This window comes from Nelusetta ayraudi, unplaced genomic scaffold, assembly GCF_046127955.1.
Source record: "Nelusetta ayraudi isolate G7.1 ecotype Tasmania unplaced genomic scaffold, CSIRO-AGI_Nayr_v1 ptg000120l, whole genome shotgun sequence".
Lineage (NCBI taxonomy): Eukaryota > Metazoa > Chordata > Actinopteri > Tetraodontiformes > Monacanthidae > Nelusetta > Nelusetta ayraudi.
In genome coordinates, this window is record NW_027466170.1 from 2,556,197 (window position 1) to 2,576,682 (window position 20,486).

Consider the following 20,486-nt stretch of genomic DNA (forward strand, 5'->3'; position numbering starts at 1 on the left):
CCCATCTTTAATGTTATGTTATCAGCGTAAGCCCTGTGTTGTCGATTTATGGCGCCTATTTAAACCTGACGTAATTTCCCTGCGACCGTCCCGGAAGTTATTTTGTCGGAGTCAAAATGGAGCTGCGTTGGAGCGAAGCCGCTGAACACACTGATGTCGGCGAACAGAAACTGGTCCATTTTGCTGGCTGGCACTAAGACAACATTTGTCACGTTAGGGACGAATCGTTACCGAACAACGAACCACTGCCCGGAACCTATTTAGATGGTGTAAGTTTTCATATGCAAATATATGTAGTGTATTTAGACCCGTAGCAAGGGTGTGCTGTCAACTGGCTAACGAAGCATGCTAACATGTCGAGTCACGGGTGTTCCTGTAGCACTGACCTGTCCGTAAATAGAGATTCAACTAAAACACGCGCTCGAAGGGCCTGAAAAGGTGATTTTCGCGTCGTTTCTTTTTCTGCGTAGATATAGCATAAACGTCTGCACGCTTTGTTAACATTTCTGGTACGTGCGTGTGCGTGCTGTGATCTCCTTTAGCACTGAATGCTAACTGGGAGCTCATCGATTCCTGTGACTTATTTGAACCATCGTGACCTACTGCTTTTAATTTGTTTCGGCTTCTCTTAAACGTGTTATGTGGGATATTAAAATCCCCAGCGTTCCACGCGGGCTGTGCCGTGCCTGACGATGTGTTGACATTAATGTTAAATCATCCTAAACATGACTATATCGGCAAGCGCCTCTGTCCCGTTCTGTACCCCTTCCTCGTATATTTGTTTCTCAAAAGCCACGTGACTTATCTTGGAGTCACTACAGAGCTAACAGTGCTAACTCGCTACCACTGGAGTTAGCGTTTGTCCAGTGGTGTGAGTTTTGACCCCTCACCGCTACCTGTCGAATGCACGTTTAAATCATTTGTGGCCCTTATACCTTCCTGAAACGGGCTGTTGTGATTATAGAGCAATGTGCCAGTGCCATCGATGGGCTGTTTTAAATAACTTTTATCAGATGCTTTTAAGAATGATTATACAACAGATTCTGTTGGGCCACAAATCACACGGAATACCTGGAAAAATTGAGATCAGTCGATGAAGATGTTGGACTTGCTCGTACCAGTTCAGCCTGATGTCTGGCAAAAACAAAACAACCAAACATTTGGTTTTAAAAATATGATTCATTCCATTACTTTGCAAAGTATTATACTGTTTTGTTTGCAGCAAAATGGAATATTTACTCCCCCCCCCCCCCCCCCCCAACTGATTCATGTGTCTATAATGATGTGTGTCTGTCAGGTGGTCATGGCGGAGCGTTGGCTGGGGTGTTCGTGGAAGCGGCACGTGTCTGAGCAGCTGAAGCTCCGCGACCGAGTGCAGAGACAAGCGTTCGAGGAGATTGTACATCAGTGTGAGTCCTGTTTCCGAACGTCTTGATGCTGTGCCCAGCAGACGGGGTTCTCTTTGTACGTGCTGCAGCTACTGAACACATTAACTGTACTGTCACACTGGCTTCCATCTTGTTGAGACGAGTCCTTTTTTTGAGTTAAGCCTTCTGTTGCTTCAGGGCTTTGGTCTTTCTCTAATCAATTTCTGTGCTTCAGTTTCATTAAAATAGATCATGGGTCTCAATATTGTGACGTTTACACCAGGAATTTTGTTCTCATTTCATTTTAATGTGACTATTTTATTGGAGAGGGATGTGATCCGCGATTGTGGGGTAATATCCTGCACATGGTCGCTTATCAACGCCAACATGCATTCTGATCAGACTGCTTTTGGTGTCTGGCAGAAGGCTTCCAGTGCAAGCGTTTAGCCCTTTATAGTTCAAAATTAGTGATGGAGCATCTCTCTTTGCTTTCCAGATAACCGTCTGCTGGAGAAGTCTGATCTGCAGGCAGTTCTGTCAGAGAGGTATCAGACTGATAAGTATGAAGTCCAAAGAGCACACGACCTCAAGTAAGTTTGCACCGTTACGAGTTTGTTGCATTCTAGTATCTGCTTTACCCCTTCAGGTGTCGTTCTTGTCCTCGAGTGGCTCTTCAGCTCCTGACTTGTGCTGTTTTTCGTTTCAGCTCGGGCGCTGACTCCAGTCGCAGCGATGCCCTACAGCAAGAAATGGCTCAGATGAGAATCAAACATCAAGAGGAGCTGACGGAGCTGCACAAGAAACGCGGAGAGGTCGGTGACCGAATCACACCATTGTAACTTATAATATCTCAGCACCAGGCTGAAGACAGATGAGTCCACACAAATGTGAGTTTTCCTGGTCAGGCAAAAGAGGAACTTGTTAGTGCTGATTTTAAAGAGAGCGAAAGCAGCACTTTGCTCGGTCTGTGTGGTTGTGAAACACAGGGTCTTTGTCCTGTTGCACAAAAAACAAAAATCCAGGCAACTGAAGCTAGATTTCTTCATAGTAAAGTGCCATGTGAAGACTTGTTGACAGAAACAACGAAGGCCTCATATTAAATGAGGAGAATGATGGCGCAAACTACATACTGTCAATGGTGAAACAGCAATTTTGACTCCGTTTACATTGTTGTGATGACACAAAGCACAATATGGCAGAAACACAAACTTTCCCGTGGCATGTTTTTCCCAAAGAAAAGTAGATCATTTGTGATCATCAAGATGGCGATGTGCAACGTGCGATGCAGAAGGGGTTTTGTAATGATATTTACAATGGACAAATATTTACACTCTGACTGATGGCAAGCATTGAATAACTTTTGTTGTTTTGCACATCCAGACAAAAATCTGAATTTGGTGACACTTATAATCCAATTAGAATCTGCTCCAGGAGTGGGAACGTTTTTGTGCCGTTTTGATGATAAGCAGATTTTCTCTCGTTCTGTCTACAGCTGGCTCAGAGCGTGATCGAACTCAACAACCAGATTCAGCAGAAGGACAAAGAGATTCAGAGCAACGAGGCCAAGTTGGTATCTGAAGGTTTACGCTGTTGTGAGAGAGAGTGTGAGAGTGAGAGAGAGACAGACAGACAGACAGACAGACAGACAGACAGACATCAATCGGTGCGTTGTCTTTGTCTGCCAGGATGTTGGAGTATCAGCAGCAGATCAGCAGTCTGGAGGGAGACTGCCGGGACCTGCGGAGCCAACTGCAAGTAGGTGGCGCTACATTTGCCAATCAAATGTGAAAACATCAACGTGTGAATTTACATTTTCTTCAGCTTGTTTACCAATATTACCCCTATCATCACATAATGTTGAATTTGTCTAAAAATGTTGGTAGCCTTTTCTATTGCCATGGTCAGTGATGATTAGTGAAAGGTCTGATTACCCACAATCCCCTCTGGCTGCCCTCTGGCTCCCAGCAAATTCTGCCGCCATAATGCTTTAGCTGTGCACCGGTGGAGGTGGAAACCCCTGACAGTCAAACAGGATGTGACATCACGGAGTCTGTATGCAGATCCTGCAGGCTGTGTGATGACAAACATCTGACAGAATCAAGCACCATGGAGTGTCAGGCTAAGGAGGAGGAGGAGAAGGGAGCTGATCTCAAGTTTTCAATCTGAGGCCGTTTTCTGGGAACGGGATATAAGAACATCCGGTGTGCCAACGCGAAGTCGGCCTTCAGGTTTCTCCTGCGTTGTCTTCTGCAGGATCTGGAGAGGGCGAACCAGACGCTGAAAGACGAGTATGACGCCCTGCAGATCGCTTTCTCTTCCCTGGAGGAGAAGCTGAGGAAGACCACGGAGGACAACCAAGAGCTGGTTTCGCGGTGGATGGCTGAGAAGGCGCAGGAGGCCAACAAGCTGAACGCAGAGAACGAGAAGGACAGCAGGTAAACCCACAGAACCGCAACTCTCACTCGGACTCGCTGTCATTTTGTCCTTTGCCCCTCAACACTGAGCGGTTCCCCTCTGTTTTGCATGTTCACTTTATGTTTAGTGTGTCACAATTCTTGCACAGATACAAGGATGGAATGAGTGCACTGTTTAGGAAGGGCTGACCCATTTTAAATGGACAGATCTCAACAAGAACAGGCAAATTGGTGTGAAAATGGGGAACGGCTTTGGGCCTTGAACTCACTCTCAGTTTGTGTGCATTGAAGACGCAGACAGGCCAAACTGCAGAAGGAGCTTGCCGACGCTGCCAAAGAACCACTGCCGGTTGAGTAAGTGTTAATGTTCATGAACATAATTAATGTTTCTTTGCCGCATAATGACACATATCCTGCTCATATATTTAGTGTCTTGATTATCCATCTGCTGTGTGGAAAGTTTTAAAGATCAAAGAAAATTGCATGAGAAAGTGTGTCCAGACTTTTGGCTGGTAGTAAAAAAAAAAAAGAAAGAAAAGAAGCATAATAGCAGGACTCGCTCTGTTTTTGTTTGTTTTTGTCTGTGTTTATCCTCAGGGAGGAAGATATCGAGGTTCTGGCTGTGGATGGAGGGAAGGGCGGTGATGAGACTTCCCCAAACAGGCAGCTGGGCCGAACCTCCAGGTGAGAGCAATTTTTGAGAGATGCTGAAACAAACCGTGTAGCTTTTATAATTTTTCAATGTTCAGACCAGGTTAAACATGTAATATTGATAAAAACAAAGTTCTTGAATGTGTTTTTCAAATCTCTGCCTTACAAAACAGAAACTCGGTGGAGATGTACTTAGATGTATTTGTTTTCTGTTTTTAGTAGTAAGAAAATCTCTCAGCCTCCTCCCAGCGGGCTGCTGGACTCCATCTCAAACATATTTGGGTATGTATCGCAAGTCTGTCTGTGCGTTTGTGTGGCTGCCATCAGCTGTGGTCAAAGGAGATGTTACTGCTGTCCCTGCAGCCACCAGTACACCAAACAGCCTGATGAGGGTTTAGTGGAGGTTTTGCACTTAATGTATGAATTTCTAACCAGCAGGCGTCGAAGTGCCAACTCCTTCAGCACTTCCCCTGAAAACACTGACACTCCTTCAGGAGTGTGTGCAGAGGTCCGAGTGCCCTCCACGGCCCTCCACGTCTTTGTAAGTAGCACTTGATCTGACTGGGACGTCAGTTCGCTGCCCCTCTGTGACATATCTCACTCTTTTCAAGTGCACTTCTAAACTAGTTGAGAACTGTTGAATGTATCACTCTGAAATTCATTCTTATTGGTCAGTGATGAGCAGTAAAAGGTCTGATTACCCACAATCCCCTCCTGTGGCCCTTTGGCTCCCAGCAGCTTCCTGCTCTCTCCTTCCATCGTGCTCTAGTTCTGCACGTGTGGAACCAGTGGCTGCTGACAGTCAAACAGGATGTGACATCACAGAGTCTGTACTAAAGATCCGGCAGACTTGGTGTGATTCTTTTCTTCACATCCGACAGAACCAATCAGCAGAGAGTCAGGCTGAGGAGGAGGAAGGAGGGGCCTGATCTCAAGTTTTCAAGCTGAGACCAATAGGAGACAGACAATGGCTGTGTGCTCGCTTTTTATCTCAGTCGGATTGGTTGCAACTAAACACTGTGTGTGTGTGTCTGTGTTTGAGTAGGATGCGCATGACGGTGAGGTGAACGCAGTAAAGTTCAGCCCAGGCTCTCGCGCCCTTGCAACAGGAGGGATGGACCGCAGGGTGAAGCTGTGGGAGGTGGTTGGCGGTGAGTTCAGGAAACAGGACGTGGCGATTATAGCTCCGCGGTTCGTGTCAATTAAAGACAACTCCCGATTGAACACGACTGACAAACAGCTTCATTAAATTCAGTAATGAAATCTTGTTTGTGTAGGTCGCTGTGAGCCCAAAGGAGCACTGACGGGCAGTAATGCAGGAATCACCAGCATTGACTTTGACAGTGCTGTAAGGTTTTTATTCCTTTGGTCTGTGGTTTGAGGGGGAAAGGACATGGTCAGGTTGTTAGTTAAGAAAGACTAATTAGTTGCCAATCTCTCTGTTTTCAGGGTACCTACCTCCTGGCGGCCTCTAATGATTTTGCCAGTCGGATCTGGACCGTCGATGACTACAGACTGCGGGTGAGTCTTTGTTAAGACACAGTGGTTGCAGCTCTTCATCATGCACATGATATTGCTTTGGTACCATGGTCTTTGTCGTGCTCAAGTTAGATCGCTCGTGATGACCAGCTCTCACACGGCAGTAATTAAAACTGAGCGAGTGCATTCATCTCCAGTCTTGTGGTCAGTGATGTACAGTAAAAGGTCTGAAGCTCAGGCCCCGCCCTCCGTCGGCCGCACTGGCTCCCTGCAGCCCCCAACCTGTGTGCCACCATGCTCTAGCAGTGCCGTCGTGGTCTCGGTGGCTGCAGACAGACAGGATGTGACGTCACGTGGTACTGAGTGTGTGTGTATAGAGAACCCGCAGGCTCAGTGTGATGCTTTTAGGCAACATCCAACAGAACTAAATAGTAAGGAGTGTTTAGCTGCGGAGGCAGAGCCTGAGCACTGATCTCACTCTCTTACTGAGACCATGCAAATTCTTTTTATTGACTAAAAATTATTTTCTATACGGGCAAGATGTAATATGTCCATACAATCTTGCAACACTTTTTTGTAATAGAAAATAAATACCGAAGTGACGTATGTATGATAAAACATTTGAAACAAAAACATTTTTTCTCATTGGAGCGTGAGTGATGGTAAGTAATCTAAAATGTCTGCTTGTGTCTCCATCTCCAGCACACGTTGACGGGTCACAGCGGGAAAGTACTGTCAGCTCGCTTCCTATTGGACAACGCTCGCATCGTCTCTGGCAGCTACGACAGAACACTAAAATTATGGGACCTCCGCAGCAAAGTGTGTACGTGATTGCACAGGTTTCTTTTTTCCCCCTCGATCTTTGCCCGTGCTCAGGTCTGCTGTATACGGTGGTGTGATATCAGTACAAATACGGCAATATCACCGGCTGCCCGTCTCACCTGCGCAGGTATGAAGACTGTGTTCGCCGGCTCCAGCTGCAATGACATTGTGTGCACGGAGCAGTGCGTCATGAGCGGACACTTCGACAAGAAGGTCCGATTCTGGGACATCAGGTGAGTGGGAGCATTAGATCTCATTCTGATGGCCGTGCAGTCACATGAGTCGTGCTGGCCTAAAGCAGGTCGCAGCGGCAGCTTTAGAGTGTTGCAGAACCGAGCAGAGAGAAGTCTGTGAACGTTCTGCGCATTGTCCGTGTTTCACGCTCGCACATCAGAGCGGAGACCATTGTGCGTGAGCTGGAGCTGCTGGGCCGAGTCACGTCGCTGGACCTGAACCACGACCGCACCGAGCTGCTCACCTGCTCCAGAGACGACCTGGTGAAGATCATCGACCTGCGCACCAACGCCATCAGACAGACGTTCAGGTGAGGGCACATGCAATGGAGCGAGAGGTTTTCAGACGAGCTCTGTGGTGAGGTCATGCTCGTTAAACTTGGGAGAATTCTTTTACATTGTGAAGCTTGGACACCAGAGCAAGGCTAGGGGAGGCTAAAAGTGTTTTTGTTGGGATCCAATCCATCTGGAAGTTCAAGCAACACTCGCTAAGAACGGAAATCCGACTTTACAGGAGCAATGTGAAGTCTGTGCTGTTGTATGGATTGGAATGCTGGCGAGTCACAACAAGTGACATGAAGAAGATCAATGCCTTTCACAATCAATGCCTCGGGAAAATCTGCCGCATCTTCTGGCCAGAGAGAATCTCAAACAAAGAGCTACACCAGGTGACCAAGTGCAACTGTGTCGTGTTGGACATCAAACGCCGCAGATTTCGCTGGTTGGGGCATGTGTTCAGAATGGCCCATAACCGTATCCCAAAGGTCGCTCTCGGCTGCACCCCTCCAGGGAATAGGAGGAAAGGGCGACCAACAGTAACAGCTGCACTGAAGGAGATGAACCTGACATGAAGCGAGGCACAACATGCAGCACAAGACAGGTCCTGATAGAGGCAAATTGTTGAAGCCTTATGTCCCACCTGGGACGAAGAGGAGCTGGGAGCTTGCGCCATCCTTTGAGCTCAGTGGCCGAATGTAAATTAACAAGATTTTCTCCTTTTCTCTACTTTAGTGCGCAGGGGTTTAAATGTGGAGCTGACTGGACCAGAGTCACTTACAGGTGAGTTGGCTGCAGCAGCTGTTGACTGCAAGACAATGCACCCTAATTTCCCTATTACCCTCTCATCAAAGGCTCAAAACGTGCTGCCGTATCTTTGTTTGGTTGCAGTCCTGACGGCTGCTATGTGGCTGGAGGCTCAGCTGATGGAGCCCTCTACATCTGGAACGTCCTGACCGGAAAAGTGGACAGAACTCTGGACAGAAACCACAAGTGAGAAACTCACTGTGTGCCTGTAATGTGATCCCTGATCAAGCTGAATCTGGTGATCTCAACTTTGATTCTCTTGTTTGTTTTTTTTGTATTTGTTTCTGCAGCTCAGCCATCAACTCTGTGTCCTGGTCACCTTCAGGAACGTACGTCGCCAGTGTGGAGAAAGGCTGCAAGGCCATTCTTTGGTCCGACATCTAATTCAATCACTTAAAGCGTGCAATGACGGAGACATTGCAGGAGGACTTTTAAGCTTTTGACCAGACTGAATCAAAACTGCCTTTACTTGGACACGCTGAACATTAAAATGGCTTCATGTTTACGTATTCTGCTTGTCGAGGAGCAAACTGCCGTCAAAGTGGAATCAGGAGCTCAACAGTTGGCACTTGGAGGAAAAGAGCAAAGTGGTGTGAATAATGTATGTTTGTGTGCAAATGGAATAAAGTCAATATAAGATCTACTCTGTTGGAGATTATTAAATAATCGGACTGTTAATGTTCTTTTAAGCTTTCAACTTCCAACCATAGAACACGTTCCAAGTCTGGGTTGGAGCTTTCAGAAGGGTCTTCACATGTTCTCTCTGTGTTTGCTTGGGTTTCCTCTCACCATCATCCAAAATCGCGTGATAATTGGGTCCCGTTCGCCAAAAGGGCAGTGCGCTGACTGCGGCCCAACAATCCATCCTGATCTCGCTATTTTGTTGTGCGTGTTGTATAATGACAAGGAAGCTGCTTTACCTTCACCTGTAAGTGCGTCAATCAAATCTTCACATGCTTTGCTCAGTTGTTGGGAAAACGGAGAACGATAGGTTACAAAGAGTGAGAGTGATTCGAACAGTAAAGATGAAAAATAAGTGATGTATAATTCTCCATGTCTATATATATTTTGTTATTGAGTCCTGAATGCCATGTGCCTTGTGGAGTACTCCTGGTTCTCCACAAGGCTGCATGCTTGGGCCGCTACTGCTGACTCCGTATTGGTTTGCTGTGCTATTGTCACCAAACACTGCTACCAGCTGTTTAAGGTGTCAACACAGTAGCCATGCAAAGTCATTGTTGAGTTGTGCCTCCAGTGGAACCTCTCCACAAACAGCAGTTTGTTCCTGCTTCTGTTGCGGTTCTCTGCGTGCTTAAGCTGCTGATATCAGCAGCCGGACAGACTGCTTAGTCAGACTGCTTATCGGCTCAGCGTAGACTCACACTGCTGATCACATGGAGTAATAATAACTTTATTGATCACAGGCTTTATTTATGAGGAGGACAACACACTGGAACAACTGAGGTGCTTCCATGCTTGTTTTTTTTTCCTGCCAAAATCTACGTTTTTATTTGATGAAACGTTACAACACTAACTCGAAAATTAATGAATACCGAAAAACAAATAGTATCACATGCCTAGATGAAAACTTAATCACAACTTCACTTTTGGAGGTCTACTGCAGCGATATGTTCCAGGTTTGCAGGTTTGTGAGTTGATGGTGTGGAAAAGTCAGTCAGTAAGAGAGAAATAAACAAACCAAGAAGTGTGCGGCTTGGGTGCTCCTGCAGATCTTCCTGTCCATTCAGGATTATCTCCATGTGTTCACTCTGTAATAATCAGCATGCTGACCATGCTCTGTGCGTATATATAAAGCAAAATCCGATCAGCTGATAGAAAGCTGCTGTACTTCTCACTGCACCGCCGCTGCACTCAGGTCAGTCTCTAGTTTTCTTCATAAATCCATGAATTTCTTTATATGAGTCTTGTGGAGTCTGGAGCATGCAAAAGTTTACGTAAAGTACCACTGCAAATTCTAACAGTGTTTGTAATGTTTATTTAAGGTCTGAGTTAAGCGAATAATAAAACAAGTATGTTGCTTGAGCTAAAAGTATTTGAGCAAAAGAAACACATTTTAAAAGGACCCAGCATAAATATCCAATAAGTTTAGTCAGTTAACAGGCTATCCCTGGACAACTTTTGTCATATTTTGTGCAATAATAGACAAACCCAAGAAATTCAGAGAGTAATGATACAACTGCACTGTGTCAGCACTTGATCTGTTGCATTGAACCCGAACTGGCCTCCGCCAGTCATGGTGGCAAAATATGTTTGGTTTTTGTGGCCATCAGCGACGGGAGGGTGTGGCCATAAACAAGGATGAGTAGCAGACAGAACAGTGAGCAGCAGCTACCTTGGAAGCATGCTGGTGACAAGAGCTGTGCATCAGACTGGTCGCAGTGAAAAACCTTCCGAGACTGACGATAAATCTGTGCATTTGAACCCAAAATGCCCCATCTCGATATCTTGTTATGTTTACTGCGGTGCAGGTTGTGACATCATCACCATGAGTACCAAACATGTCATCTTTAAGAAGGTTTCACGTGACAAGTCGGTAAGTTGTTGTTGTTGTTGTTGTTGTTGTTGTACACTAGCAGCCAAATGGTTTTTCAGGTGATTTGGTGGAGTCCAGCCACTAACACTGTGAGCCCTGTGTTCCAGGTGGCGGTCTACATGGGCAAAAGAGACTTTGTGGACCACTGTGACTTTGTAGACCCAGTCGGTGAGTGCAGTAGTGCAGTATATATATATATATATATATATATATATATATATATATCTTGTTTTGAAATTAGCTGATACAAACTGTGTAGCTAACACACCCTGTGTTTGTCCTACAGATGGAGTCATTCTGATCGACCCACAGCAGCTCAAAGGGAGAAAAGGTTGGTATTTAGAAGCTGATTGTGATTAGTAGGATATACAATAAATATTAGAAATGATGCTGGAATTACAGAGCCTGTAAAATTTGAGTAATTTGAAATATTTTATAAACTTCCTTTATGACAAGAATATGAGTATTGTGGTTGCTACAAGGAAAGTACATTGATTCAGTTTTGTTTTTCATTAGTCTATGTGATGCTGTCGTGCACGTTCCGTTACGGCCGCCAGGACATGGATGTGATGGGTGTGGCCTTCCGGAGGGACCTCTTTGTGGTAACGCGACAAGTTTACCCCGAGCTGCAGGACAAGGAGAAGCTGACTCACACCAAGGTCCAGCAGAAGCTTCTGCGAAAGCTGGGAGACAATGCCTTCCCCTTCTTCTTTGAAGTGAGCGAGCAGCAAGAACCTCTATCCAGTCAGCAGCTTCCAACCCCGAACATCCAACCGACAGCAGGCTATACAAGTTAATTGTCACTCTTTCGTGTTTCAGTTCCCAGACAACTTGCCGTGTTCGGTGGCTCTGCAGCCTGCGCCCAATGATGTGGGAAAGGTACAGCTATGTCATATTTTCCAGATGTCCAGATGTCCAGATGTTGTTCTGTGGTGTGGACCTGTGTCAAGTCCAGCCTCCATTTAAGACAATCTAGACTCACACTGAACACATTTAAGTTCCCAAATTAACCAAAATCCACTTAACTGATGTTGTCAATGTTTATTAGTGATGATGCAAATGGATGATATTTAACAACTGATTGCCCAGGAATATCTGTCCCAGGTTAATGATGCCTCAAGGCATGTGTGGAGAGAAACTTGGCTTTGGTCCCTTCCAATCATGTAGAAGTTCCAAAATACCTTCAGTTTTACTTAAATTCTTGTAGAGGACCATAAACAGAGGGGTAATATGCTGTTTAATGGAAATCTATATATTCTATTTTGACCCTCACCCCCCGCCCCCCTCCACTAAAAAACTGATGACTCAGTAAAAATCCAAACACACCAAATATTAATAACATGATGTTGAACTTCTGCTTGATAATCTGTGTGATTTCAAAGAAAGACACTGAGTTTTCTCAAATTAAAAGGTTGGTTGGTTGATCGCTTGTCTTTGTCTGGCAGAAATGTGCCGTGGAGTTTGAGGTGAAAGCTTTCTGTAGTGAAAACCAGGACGAGAAGGTGGACAAACAGTGAGACTTTTTTTTTTTTTTTTTACAGTTCCTATCAATGACTCTTCATTTAAAGCAATTGTTTTTTCTGTAGCTTTTTTGGGATGTGATCTGTTAAAAGACTCTTCTTGGTGTTTTCCCTCAGGAGTTCGGTGCGTCTCACCATCAGAAAGATCCAGTTCGGCCCAGATGTCAGTAAAGTGGTTCCAGAGGCAGAAACCACCTTTGAGTTTCTGATGTCTGAGAAGCCTCTGCACATCAAAATGAGCCTTCCCAAAGAGGTGAGACAAAAAGTCAGAGGTGACAACACAGCCGCCCGCCCATTGGACCTGCACCTCTGACCCATCAGTCTGATCCGACCCTACACAGACATTCTACCATGGGGAACCAGTCCCGGTGAATGTGGAGATCACCAACTCGTCCAGCAGGAACATCAAAGACATCAACGTTTCAGGTGAGCAAAACAACTTAGATGTTTGCCATCACGCACCTGTGTTGTCACATCCTGTCAAAAACGTCTGCCTCTGTTCAGTTGAACAGGTGACCAACGTTGTTCTCTACTCCAACGACAAGTATGTGAAGTCGGTGGCCAAAGAAGAGACAGAGTGAGCCAAACTCTCCCGGTGGCTTTTTGTTCGATCTTGAATCTTTTCCACTGTAATGGCCTTTCTGTGTGGATTTGGTTAGGCCTTTATCTGTGGACTGTGTGAATAATAGTTGAGCTGAGCACGTGTGTGTGTGTGTGTGTGTGTGTGCACAGTGACTCAGTCCCATCCGGTACCAGCCTAAAGAAGGACTACACTCTGTACCCACTGCTGTCTTACAACAAGGACAGGAGAGGCATTGCCCTGGACGGACGACTCAAACATGAGGACACCAACCTGGCTTCCTCTACCATGTGAGGATTACACACCAAAGCACTGGAGACACCAAGAACACACACTCAGTAAAATTAGTGAGAGTCACTTCAAGACTCAGTGGATGCACTGGTTGATTGGTGAGTGTGTTTCTGTGTGTGTCTCTGTTGCAGAGTGAAGGATGAGGTGCTGAGGGAAGTTCAGGGGATGCTGGTGTCCTATAAGGTCGTAGTGAGGATGATTGCGTCAGGGTGAGTGTCAGTCCCAGTGCATGCTGGGAGTATGGCCCGTCAACCCGTGCTTAGATAGAAAGTTAAGTGCCTCAAGCTAATGAATCAAAAGCACTTTATTTGGATTGACAGTCCTGCATAATTTCTCAGTCACATGACTGTAATGCCAGTTAGAAGGTCATGCTTGGTTGTATCTTTGGCTGAACCTGTCTGTTGGTCTCTCCTCTCTATCAGGACCATCGGATCCAGGTAACAACTTCAGTTCCGCAAATTCACGTCTTTGTGGTGGTTTTCATTCAGTTTGTGTTCATGTATGCATTTTGTGTGTGTGTGTGTGTGTGTGTGTGTGTGTATATATGTTCAATCCTCAGTGAGGTGTCTCTGGAGCTTCCTTTCAAGCTGATGCATCCAATACCCGAACTAGGTGAGCTCTTCTACTAAAGTTTTGTGTCAGGCTGTGATGGAAAATGAATAGGGGTCAATGTACTGCAAGTTTTCACAAATAGACAAGTGTGTCTTTTGGCGTTATGGAGCCTGAAGTCATGTGACCTGGTTAAGGAGTACAACAGTTGTAGGCAAATCAACGTAAAGCATTGATTAAGAAATGTGTTCAGGGACTGAACATGTTTTCTGCTCTTTTTCCATCCTTCTTTTTCCTGTTGCATGAATTGCAGCAAAGGAAAGGTAACAACACTTGTACTTTTTTTCAACCAGAAACTGTGAAACAAGAAAAGAAAAGAAAAAGAAAAATCAAAAACTCTAGTCGCCTTCATTGATTTGTCCCACCCCGTCTCTGTCCTGCAGCGAATCAGATGACATGGTGTTTGAAGAGTTCAAGCGAGTCTACCTGAAGGGCGTGGTCTACGGCGACGATGATGAGTCTCCCACTGAAGCGTAAACAAAAAAGATGGGTGCCCAGAAGCCCGCCCAACTTGGCTTGTTTCTTTTAGCGCCCCCCTCAGGCCAAAATTCCAGTGCTCAGACTGCTGACGTGGATACAGTTTGGCTGATTTTAGATACAGTCTTTGGTTTGAGCAGGGTGGCTAGAAGGATTTGATGAACTCTTGAGTTCTAGTGGTCACTGTTTAGTATAACTGGGTGCATTTTGTCTCATATATACAAAACCTTTTTTATGTATATATATATATATATATATATATATATATATATATACATATATATATATATATATATATATATATATATATATATATATATATATATATATAAAATAAATCATACTAGAAGTATATGTATATACAGTATAATGCGGATTTCAGTTTTTACTACTCTTATGTAAAGCATAGTTTGATATAGAAATGATCAATGTTCATGGATTTCGAGCAGAATGCATTATTTATTTAAAGTAAAAGTAGTTATCGGCTTCTGATTGGCAATGATAATCTAACCAATATCATTAATAAATGGATAATAAAATCCAAAAGTTTATTGATTTAGCTTCTGTGTTCCAGTTTTGTTGTCCAATGATTTCTGTTGACATGAGTTTTCAACAATGGTGTTAAAAGATTTTCCATGAATTTTCCATTGACATTGAAGTACTGAATGGCAAAACAACATAAGCAAAACCAAAGAAAGTGTATTAATGTTGGTAGAGTCAAGAACACATTTCCATAAAGTTTTTTTTATTGGAATGGAACATTTAGCTTAAACACAAAATGGTCACAAATACATTATTTTCTCGTAAGTCTGAATACAGTGACTGAGGGTTGATCCATATTAACCTATGTGCTCAAAACAGTGATTCATGAGATGATAATGCTTCTTACAGTGTTTATAACCGTATCTCATCTTTGAAAACAAGACTTGTGCTTCAAAAACACACCTAGTTACTCATGTGGTCTTTGTGCTTTTGTTGCCTATCAGACTCTGCCCAGCCAACACAATATGGTTCTAGAAGCTTCCTCTTATATCGTTTTACACTACTGCTACTGGGTTGCCGTCAGGGGATCATCAGGTGACTCGCTGCTTGTAAAAACCTGACAACTCTCAGGCCAGATAACATTAAAAGAGAGAGATGAGACAAAGGATAAGCACAGGAATAAACTTTCATGTGTCCTCCCTGCTAGGTTACACTGATAAACAAGCTTCTCTGTTAACAACGTTGGCCAGCGATTAGTCTGAATAGAATACAAAAACTCCAGGGAAAATCACAAGCAAAGGTCCAGGTGAATGAATGGACAGTTAAATAAACCAGACAACACAAAGAGCTAAGGCTCAAGGGAAGACGAAAGGGAACCGCTTGTTTTGAAATGTGTTGCAGTGTGGCGATTTGGGTGACAATAGGAGGTAAAGCCCCTGTGAGGGGCAAGTCCACTTTTGTTGAACTTGTGCAACCAGAGTAGAGTTGGTACAATTATTGAAAGCTTTGTTGTCACCTCTTTGTCAAAGAAAGGAATCTTTCGGCAGATAAAAACGTTTATCTGCCTGATCTTGCCAGGAAGGATATGCAGACAATCTCATTCATTCACTCATTCAAGAATTCATTCATCATTAAAGCTAACTGGACAGTCTACCTGCAGGCGAGGGGGTGTTGGTATTGCAGAGCTTAGTCACCCCAACTATATCCATCCTCAGGTGGCATTATTGAGATTAAGGGTGCTCTCAGCATTGGCATATCACACGTGTCTGGATGGAGTAGGAAGCCAGAGAAGGTACTGCTGGATTCAGAACCAGCGTACATGCCATTGGTAACAGAATCCTTGACCTGAAGCCACACCATGTCCCCGCGGGCAAGGTGGAGGACCACAGAATGTGAGGTAGTCCCTAACACTTTGGGGTCTGTGGTTTTGACAACTGGAGTGAAGTTATGGAAGAGGCCGACTTTAAGGACTCTCTCATGGACTGTGAGGTGATAGCTGAACACATAGGTGCCATTGACAGGGGCAGTGTAGATACCAGTGCTGGGGTCATAACTACCCTGAATGTTGGAGAGAACTTGAGCAAAAACCACAGGGGCATTGGGTTGAGGGTAGCTGACCGTCAGCCCGGCAGCAAAGGCAGACTGGATGCTGGGCATACAGGGACCAGGAGGACCCATCATTCCCATATCACCCATCTCTCCCTTATCCCCCTGTGGCCCCATCTCCCCGCTGTTGCCTATTGGTCCCTGCTTACCCTTTTCTCCCTTGTCTCCCGTGTCCCCTGGGACACCATTCTCCCCATCTGTGCAATTACAGTCTCCCTGGAGCCCTTGTTGTCCCTTTTCACCCTCAGGTCCAGGGGAACCACTAGGGCCCAAATCACCCATATCGCCCTTTAGGCCTTTGGGCCCCTGTGGTCCTGGCACCCCACCTAAGCCTCTGGGTCCTGCAGGTCCTGGTAGACCAGGTGGTCCTGGGGGACCTTCGCTGGACTCACATGTATCTGGACAGACTCCGTCGTCACCTTTAGGGCCCTGATCACCAGATCGCCCCTCAAGACCCTGTTCTCCTTTGTCCCCTGCAAAACAAAAACGTGTTAATACGATGGATTTGGCTTGACGTTGGAGCCTTTTTTTGATTCTCACCTTTGAAGCCTCTGACTCCTTTGGGTCCTACAATACCCTGCAGTCCTCTTTCTCCCTTGTCACCATCGTCACCCTTCTGTCCTGTGGGCCAAACACAGCCATAGCAAGAACATTATTATGACAATATATTGAGAGTCAGCAATACAGAAAAGGTTATAGGTGTACATTGAGGGTATAGGATGTAAAAGGTATCCTTTACCTTTGATTCCAGGCCTGCCCACAAAGCCAGGGGGACCTCTGAAGCCTGTCATCCCCCTTCGTCCAGGACTTCCGGGACGACCTGAATGTGGCACAGATGAGCTTTTTGTTATTGAGTTTCCTTATTCTATTATCAAATTATTTTTAATCACTCAATAGACCGTTGACCCCTGACATAAGAACAACATTTACCCGGCAATCCTCTGTCCCCTCTATCCCCTTTGGGGCCCTGGCTGCTCTGGCAGTGGGTGCAGAGGCAGAACCAGGGGACCTGGTCTGGAGGAAGGGGCACCGGACCCTGAAGCAGCATCTGGCAGTATGCTTCCAGGTCCCCAGCAGGTGGTTCCGTCATGTTTTCACCGTTAGGGTAAAGGCGTGCAGGACCGTCCATGGGTGGGTAGGGAGGTGGAGGAGGGGGACTCGCTGACGGGGGACTTAGTGGATGTCCCCAGTCCTCGGAGATGGGCTCGGGCATAGCAATAAAGGTGGGGACGTGAACGCCCACCAACAGGAAATACAGAGCAAAAGCCTGCATTATCTGCAGAGAAATTATTACAGATTTTATTTTTTCAAGTATTTTTCTAAACACAAACTTGAAAATATGGATACATGATTATTTTAATTTTTCAATATTTCAGCTGATGATTCATCATCAACTAAACACTAGTGATGATGTACTGTAATTAACTAGCAGGTAAATTAGGGTCAAGCAAATACAAGTTTGATAAGTTAGCTTTTATCTCATTTTATTTTTAATATTGTATTCACACTCCATCAAATATTCTAAGATAAAAAGGATAATCTTTTATTCACACTTTTGCAGGAACAATGACAATATGAAAAGTGTGGTTGTGGAATGTCCGGTCTTCAGCAGACCCCTCTATAAAAATACTTTAACTTTAAAAACATTTTAGCTGCCCTCAATTTAAAAAAAGGTGTAGTAAATCAAAATACACAAAGCAGCAATAGAACAAAATGAGATTAATACTGACCATTATTAATGGTAAGGTAACATTTTAATAACATTTTCAAAAATATTTTACTGCAATTCCACATTTTATCTAAAGAGCAAATTGTGTTTTTAATTTGGATTTATCACTCACCGAGCTGTCCTTTCTCCTTTGATCCATATCTGTCAAATCTCAGAGTCTCCTTCACACAGACGAAGTCGGCTGTTAAATAAAGCACCTGGACTCCACCCACTCGCTACTTTACCCACACACTTCCAGGCAAAAGGTCCGAGTGTGTGTGTGTGCATTCTTTGTTGTGCAAAAAGTAGGCCTATGTTTTTGTCTTCTCCCTTTAATGCATAATGTGACCTTATTATCATCACAGAGAAGGGTATCGCATTACAATAGTCAGGGTATCACTGGACAAAACTGTTATGTTCAGTGGTGACTGACTAATTTCAAACAAGAAAATGCTTTATTGAGGACACGTTGATAAAAAAAAGAAAGAAAGAAAAAAGGAACAAATTAACTGTGCCCACAACTCAAAGAACTTTCAATGAATTTGTCTGTCTGTTATTTCTATTACCTATTGAAAACTTCTTTGTTTAATAAACTAGCCTGCTAGTTCTTTTCAGAGAGATCAACCTATTTTACTGTCACCCCCATCAACACTCCCCTACACTTCAGGCTAGAGCCTGGGTGAACTCCAGCAACATTTCAGGCATTAGTTCAGTAGTCATATATCTTTCTACTAGTCAGAACATTTAAAAAAAAAAAAAAAAAAAAAAAAAAAAAATTATATTTGACCCTGAAAATGTGCTTTGTCATAAAGGTGGAACTAAATACATATCCGTACAAAGAATAATGAGTTCGAGAGACAGAGGTGACCCCCCAAAGGGACAATAGTTTATTTGCCTCTTTTCTTCCCCAATGTGACATCATTTTCTGTCTCACCCATAGGGACACCTGATCTTGACAGTAACATTCCTCTATTGACTGCTAAATCAGACCTAGTGGGAGTCTGTGGCTCCCACTGATGAGCCTGTTTTTCATTTGAAAGGTGCCCTGAATGGGACCTCAGAGGCCACTGTGATAATGCAGTGTTGTAACCGAGATCCCTCTCTGTATGGACCATCCAGCTCAACTGATTGAAGGCTGTCACCGGATCCCTTGCCAAACAAACAACCTATAGGCGGGACACTGTTAATGTGGGTCCTGGGAATTAGGATAAGAACGTCCATGTGGGTCAGCAGCTGTGAATGTACAGGAAGACACCATCGGCATCACAATTTTTACTCGTCGTTAAGGACTGATGGTCTTGAAGGCCTTGAAGAGGTCCAGTGGGCTTGGCCACACTATCTTCACTTCTGAAATATACATATGTACTCTTCATAGATGTTACTTATTCTTTGCTTTCCTGACTCAATGCAAATGTAACTATGATGAACATATTCAAATGTTGATAATGATAAATATTATTTACATGACACATCAAGTAAAGATTATTTTAAATGCACATGTAGTTGTCATTTTCATGATGTCATTTTTGTATCAATGTACAATTTTTAAGGTGACATTCTTACAGCTGTTGTTGCATTAGGTTAAATTGTTGCACATCTAAGTATATTGGATGGTCTTGCTGACCTGGTCTGGTGATTGGACACAGACTGCCTCACTGTCGATGTTTATCAGTACAAGTATATGTGTAAAAACAAAACCATACAAAACTTTAACATGTGCAGCGTTGTCCTTCACTTCTCAAGGATTTTGTCCTGTTTTCTTTTCAGCCCAAGATCATTGTATTGAACATGTTGCATCACAGAAAACGATATGACTGACTGACCCAGGACCCCTCTCTTCACACAATCACACACAAAGCCAAATGTGTGAACTTAAGATGATGGATGGCTGACACTCACATTCACCTGGGAAAAGACAGTGAGATTGGAAGAGCGCTCGAGAGAAAGTGGAGGCGGCTGAGACAAAGCAGAGATTTGTTGCATTTGTGAGGCTTACAGTGAAGAGAAGACAGATATGACCACTATGCTCACAGTGATTGAGCTCGATCAACAGCAGATACAATTAGTACATAAAATGATGGGAAAATGAATCAGATGTTCCAGGAAAATAGCTGAGATTTTTCTTTAACTCTTTCCTTCAAGGAACTGGTGGATAATCTTTCAGTCCCTGTTTGAGCTGATGAACTGATTTGATTTTGATTTTATTTATTTATTTCAAACATGTAAGAAAGAAAAGAAAATTAAAAAGGATACAAAACCAAAATACACAAAAGAAAATGAAAAAAAAAGATATAAATAAAACAGCAAGGTAAGAATAAGTAAGCAAACACCAATGAAAACTACAAGAGAATAATATTGTTCATGATGAACTGATGAACTGATGAAACTGGATATGGAATATGCCCCCCTCCCCCGCCCAACACAACATGACTGGGCACCTTTAGACTTTCTCCGCTGATAGCTCTAATAGATTCAGAGATGCCTAAACAGTCTTGAATCCACAGGTTAAACATTTTGGTCTAAGAAGCACTTAGCCATCAATCAATGTTTTTTTTTTAAACAAACTATTCAACTCACTTTCACAAAAATCTTTCCTGCTAATGCTGATGT

At 44.0% G+C, this 20,486-nt stretch overlaps 3 protein-coding genes and 3 non-coding genes across 10 annotated transcripts; 5 read left to right on the forward strand and 1 right to left on the reverse strand.

Moving 5' to 3' along the window:
• Nucleotides 1–83: 83 nt before the first annotated feature.
• atg16l1 (ATG16 autophagy related 16-like 1 (S. cerevisiae)) lies at nucleotides 84–8,692 on the forward strand. Of its 4 annotated transcripts, none has more exons than XM_076050001.1 (20): nucleotides 86–269; nucleotides 1,298–1,409; nucleotides 1,864–1,957; nucleotides 2,074–2,179; nucleotides 2,860–2,933; nucleotides 3,053–3,122; nucleotides 3,621–3,802; nucleotides 4,073–4,135; nucleotides 4,379–4,465; nucleotides 4,652–4,714; nucleotides 4,868–4,973; nucleotides 5,478–5,583; nucleotides 5,710–5,780; nucleotides 5,882–5,953; nucleotides 6,614–6,734; nucleotides 6,861–6,966; nucleotides 7,128–7,277; nucleotides 7,978–8,025; nucleotides 8,134–8,235; nucleotides 8,340–8,692. In XM_076050001.1, the coding sequence occupies exons 2-20, from the start codon at nucleotides 1,304–1,306 to the stop codon at nucleotides 8,431–8,433; spliced, it is 1,821 nt and encodes a 606-aa protein (XP_075906116.1). In that variant the 5' UTR covers nucleotides 86–269; nucleotides 1,298–1,303; the 3' UTR covers nucleotides 8,434–8,692. The 4 variants fall into 4 exon arrangements, with proteins under 4 accessions (XP_075906114.1, XP_075906115.1, XP_075906116.1 ...); XM_076050002.1 differs by having other exon boundaries at nucleotides 4,871–4,973; XM_076049999.1 differs by lacking the exons at nucleotides 7,978–8,025; nucleotides 8,134–8,235; nucleotides 8,340–8,692 and adding an exon at nucleotides 7,481–7,959 and having other exon boundaries at nucleotides 84–269.
• On the forward strand, nucleotides 3,267–3,537 carry LOC142904059 (small Cajal body-specific RNA 6). The gene has a single exon (XR_012929336.1).
• Nucleotides 5,102–5,384, forward strand: LOC142904057 (small Cajal body-specific RNA 6). The gene has a single exon (XR_012929334.1).
• Nucleotides 6,115–6,404, forward strand: LOC142904058 (small Cajal body-specific RNA 6). The gene has a single exon (XR_012929335.1).
• Nucleotides 8,693–9,475: 783 nt separating the features above from the next.
• Nucleotides 9,476–14,212, forward strand: sagb (S-antigen; retina and pineal gland (arrestin) b). Of its 2 annotated transcripts, none has more exons than XM_076050007.1 (15): nucleotides 9,476–9,925; nucleotides 10,539–10,603; nucleotides 10,711–10,771; nucleotides 10,890–10,934; nucleotides 11,120–11,319; nucleotides 11,423–11,482; nucleotides 12,049–12,116; nucleotides 12,241–12,376; nucleotides 12,465–12,549; nucleotides 12,628–12,700; nucleotides 12,856–12,993; nucleotides 13,126–13,203; nucleotides 13,417–13,431; nucleotides 13,554–13,624; nucleotides 13,995–14,212. In XM_076050007.1, the coding sequence occupies exons 2-14, from the start codon at nucleotides 10,556–10,558 to the stop codon at nucleotides 13,621–13,623; spliced, it is 1,077 nt and encodes a 358-aa protein (XP_075906122.1). In that variant the 5' UTR covers nucleotides 9,476–9,925; nucleotides 10,539–10,555; the 3' UTR covers nucleotide 13,624; nucleotides 13,995–14,212. The 2 variants fall into 2 exon arrangements, with proteins under 2 accessions (XP_075906122.1, XP_075906121.1); XM_076050006.1 differs by having other exon boundaries at nucleotides 9,477–9,920; nucleotides 10,529–10,603.
• Nucleotides 14,213–14,827: 615 nt separating this feature from the next.
• LOC142904046 (uncharacterized) lies at nucleotides 14,828–18,121 on the reverse strand. Its single transcript, XM_076050005.1, has 5 exons — nucleotides 18,010–18,121; nucleotides 17,099–17,444; nucleotides 16,908–16,988; nucleotides 16,709–16,789; nucleotides 14,828–16,641 (listed from the first exon to the last, which is right to left on the reverse strand). Exons 1-5 carry the CDS (start codon nucleotides 18,034–18,036, stop codon nucleotides 15,749–15,751), a joined length of 1,428 nt encoding a protein of 475 aa, XP_075906120.1. The 5' UTR covers nucleotides 18,037–18,121; the 3' UTR covers nucleotides 14,828–15,748.
• Nucleotides 18,122–20,486: the final 2,365 nt, after the last annotated feature.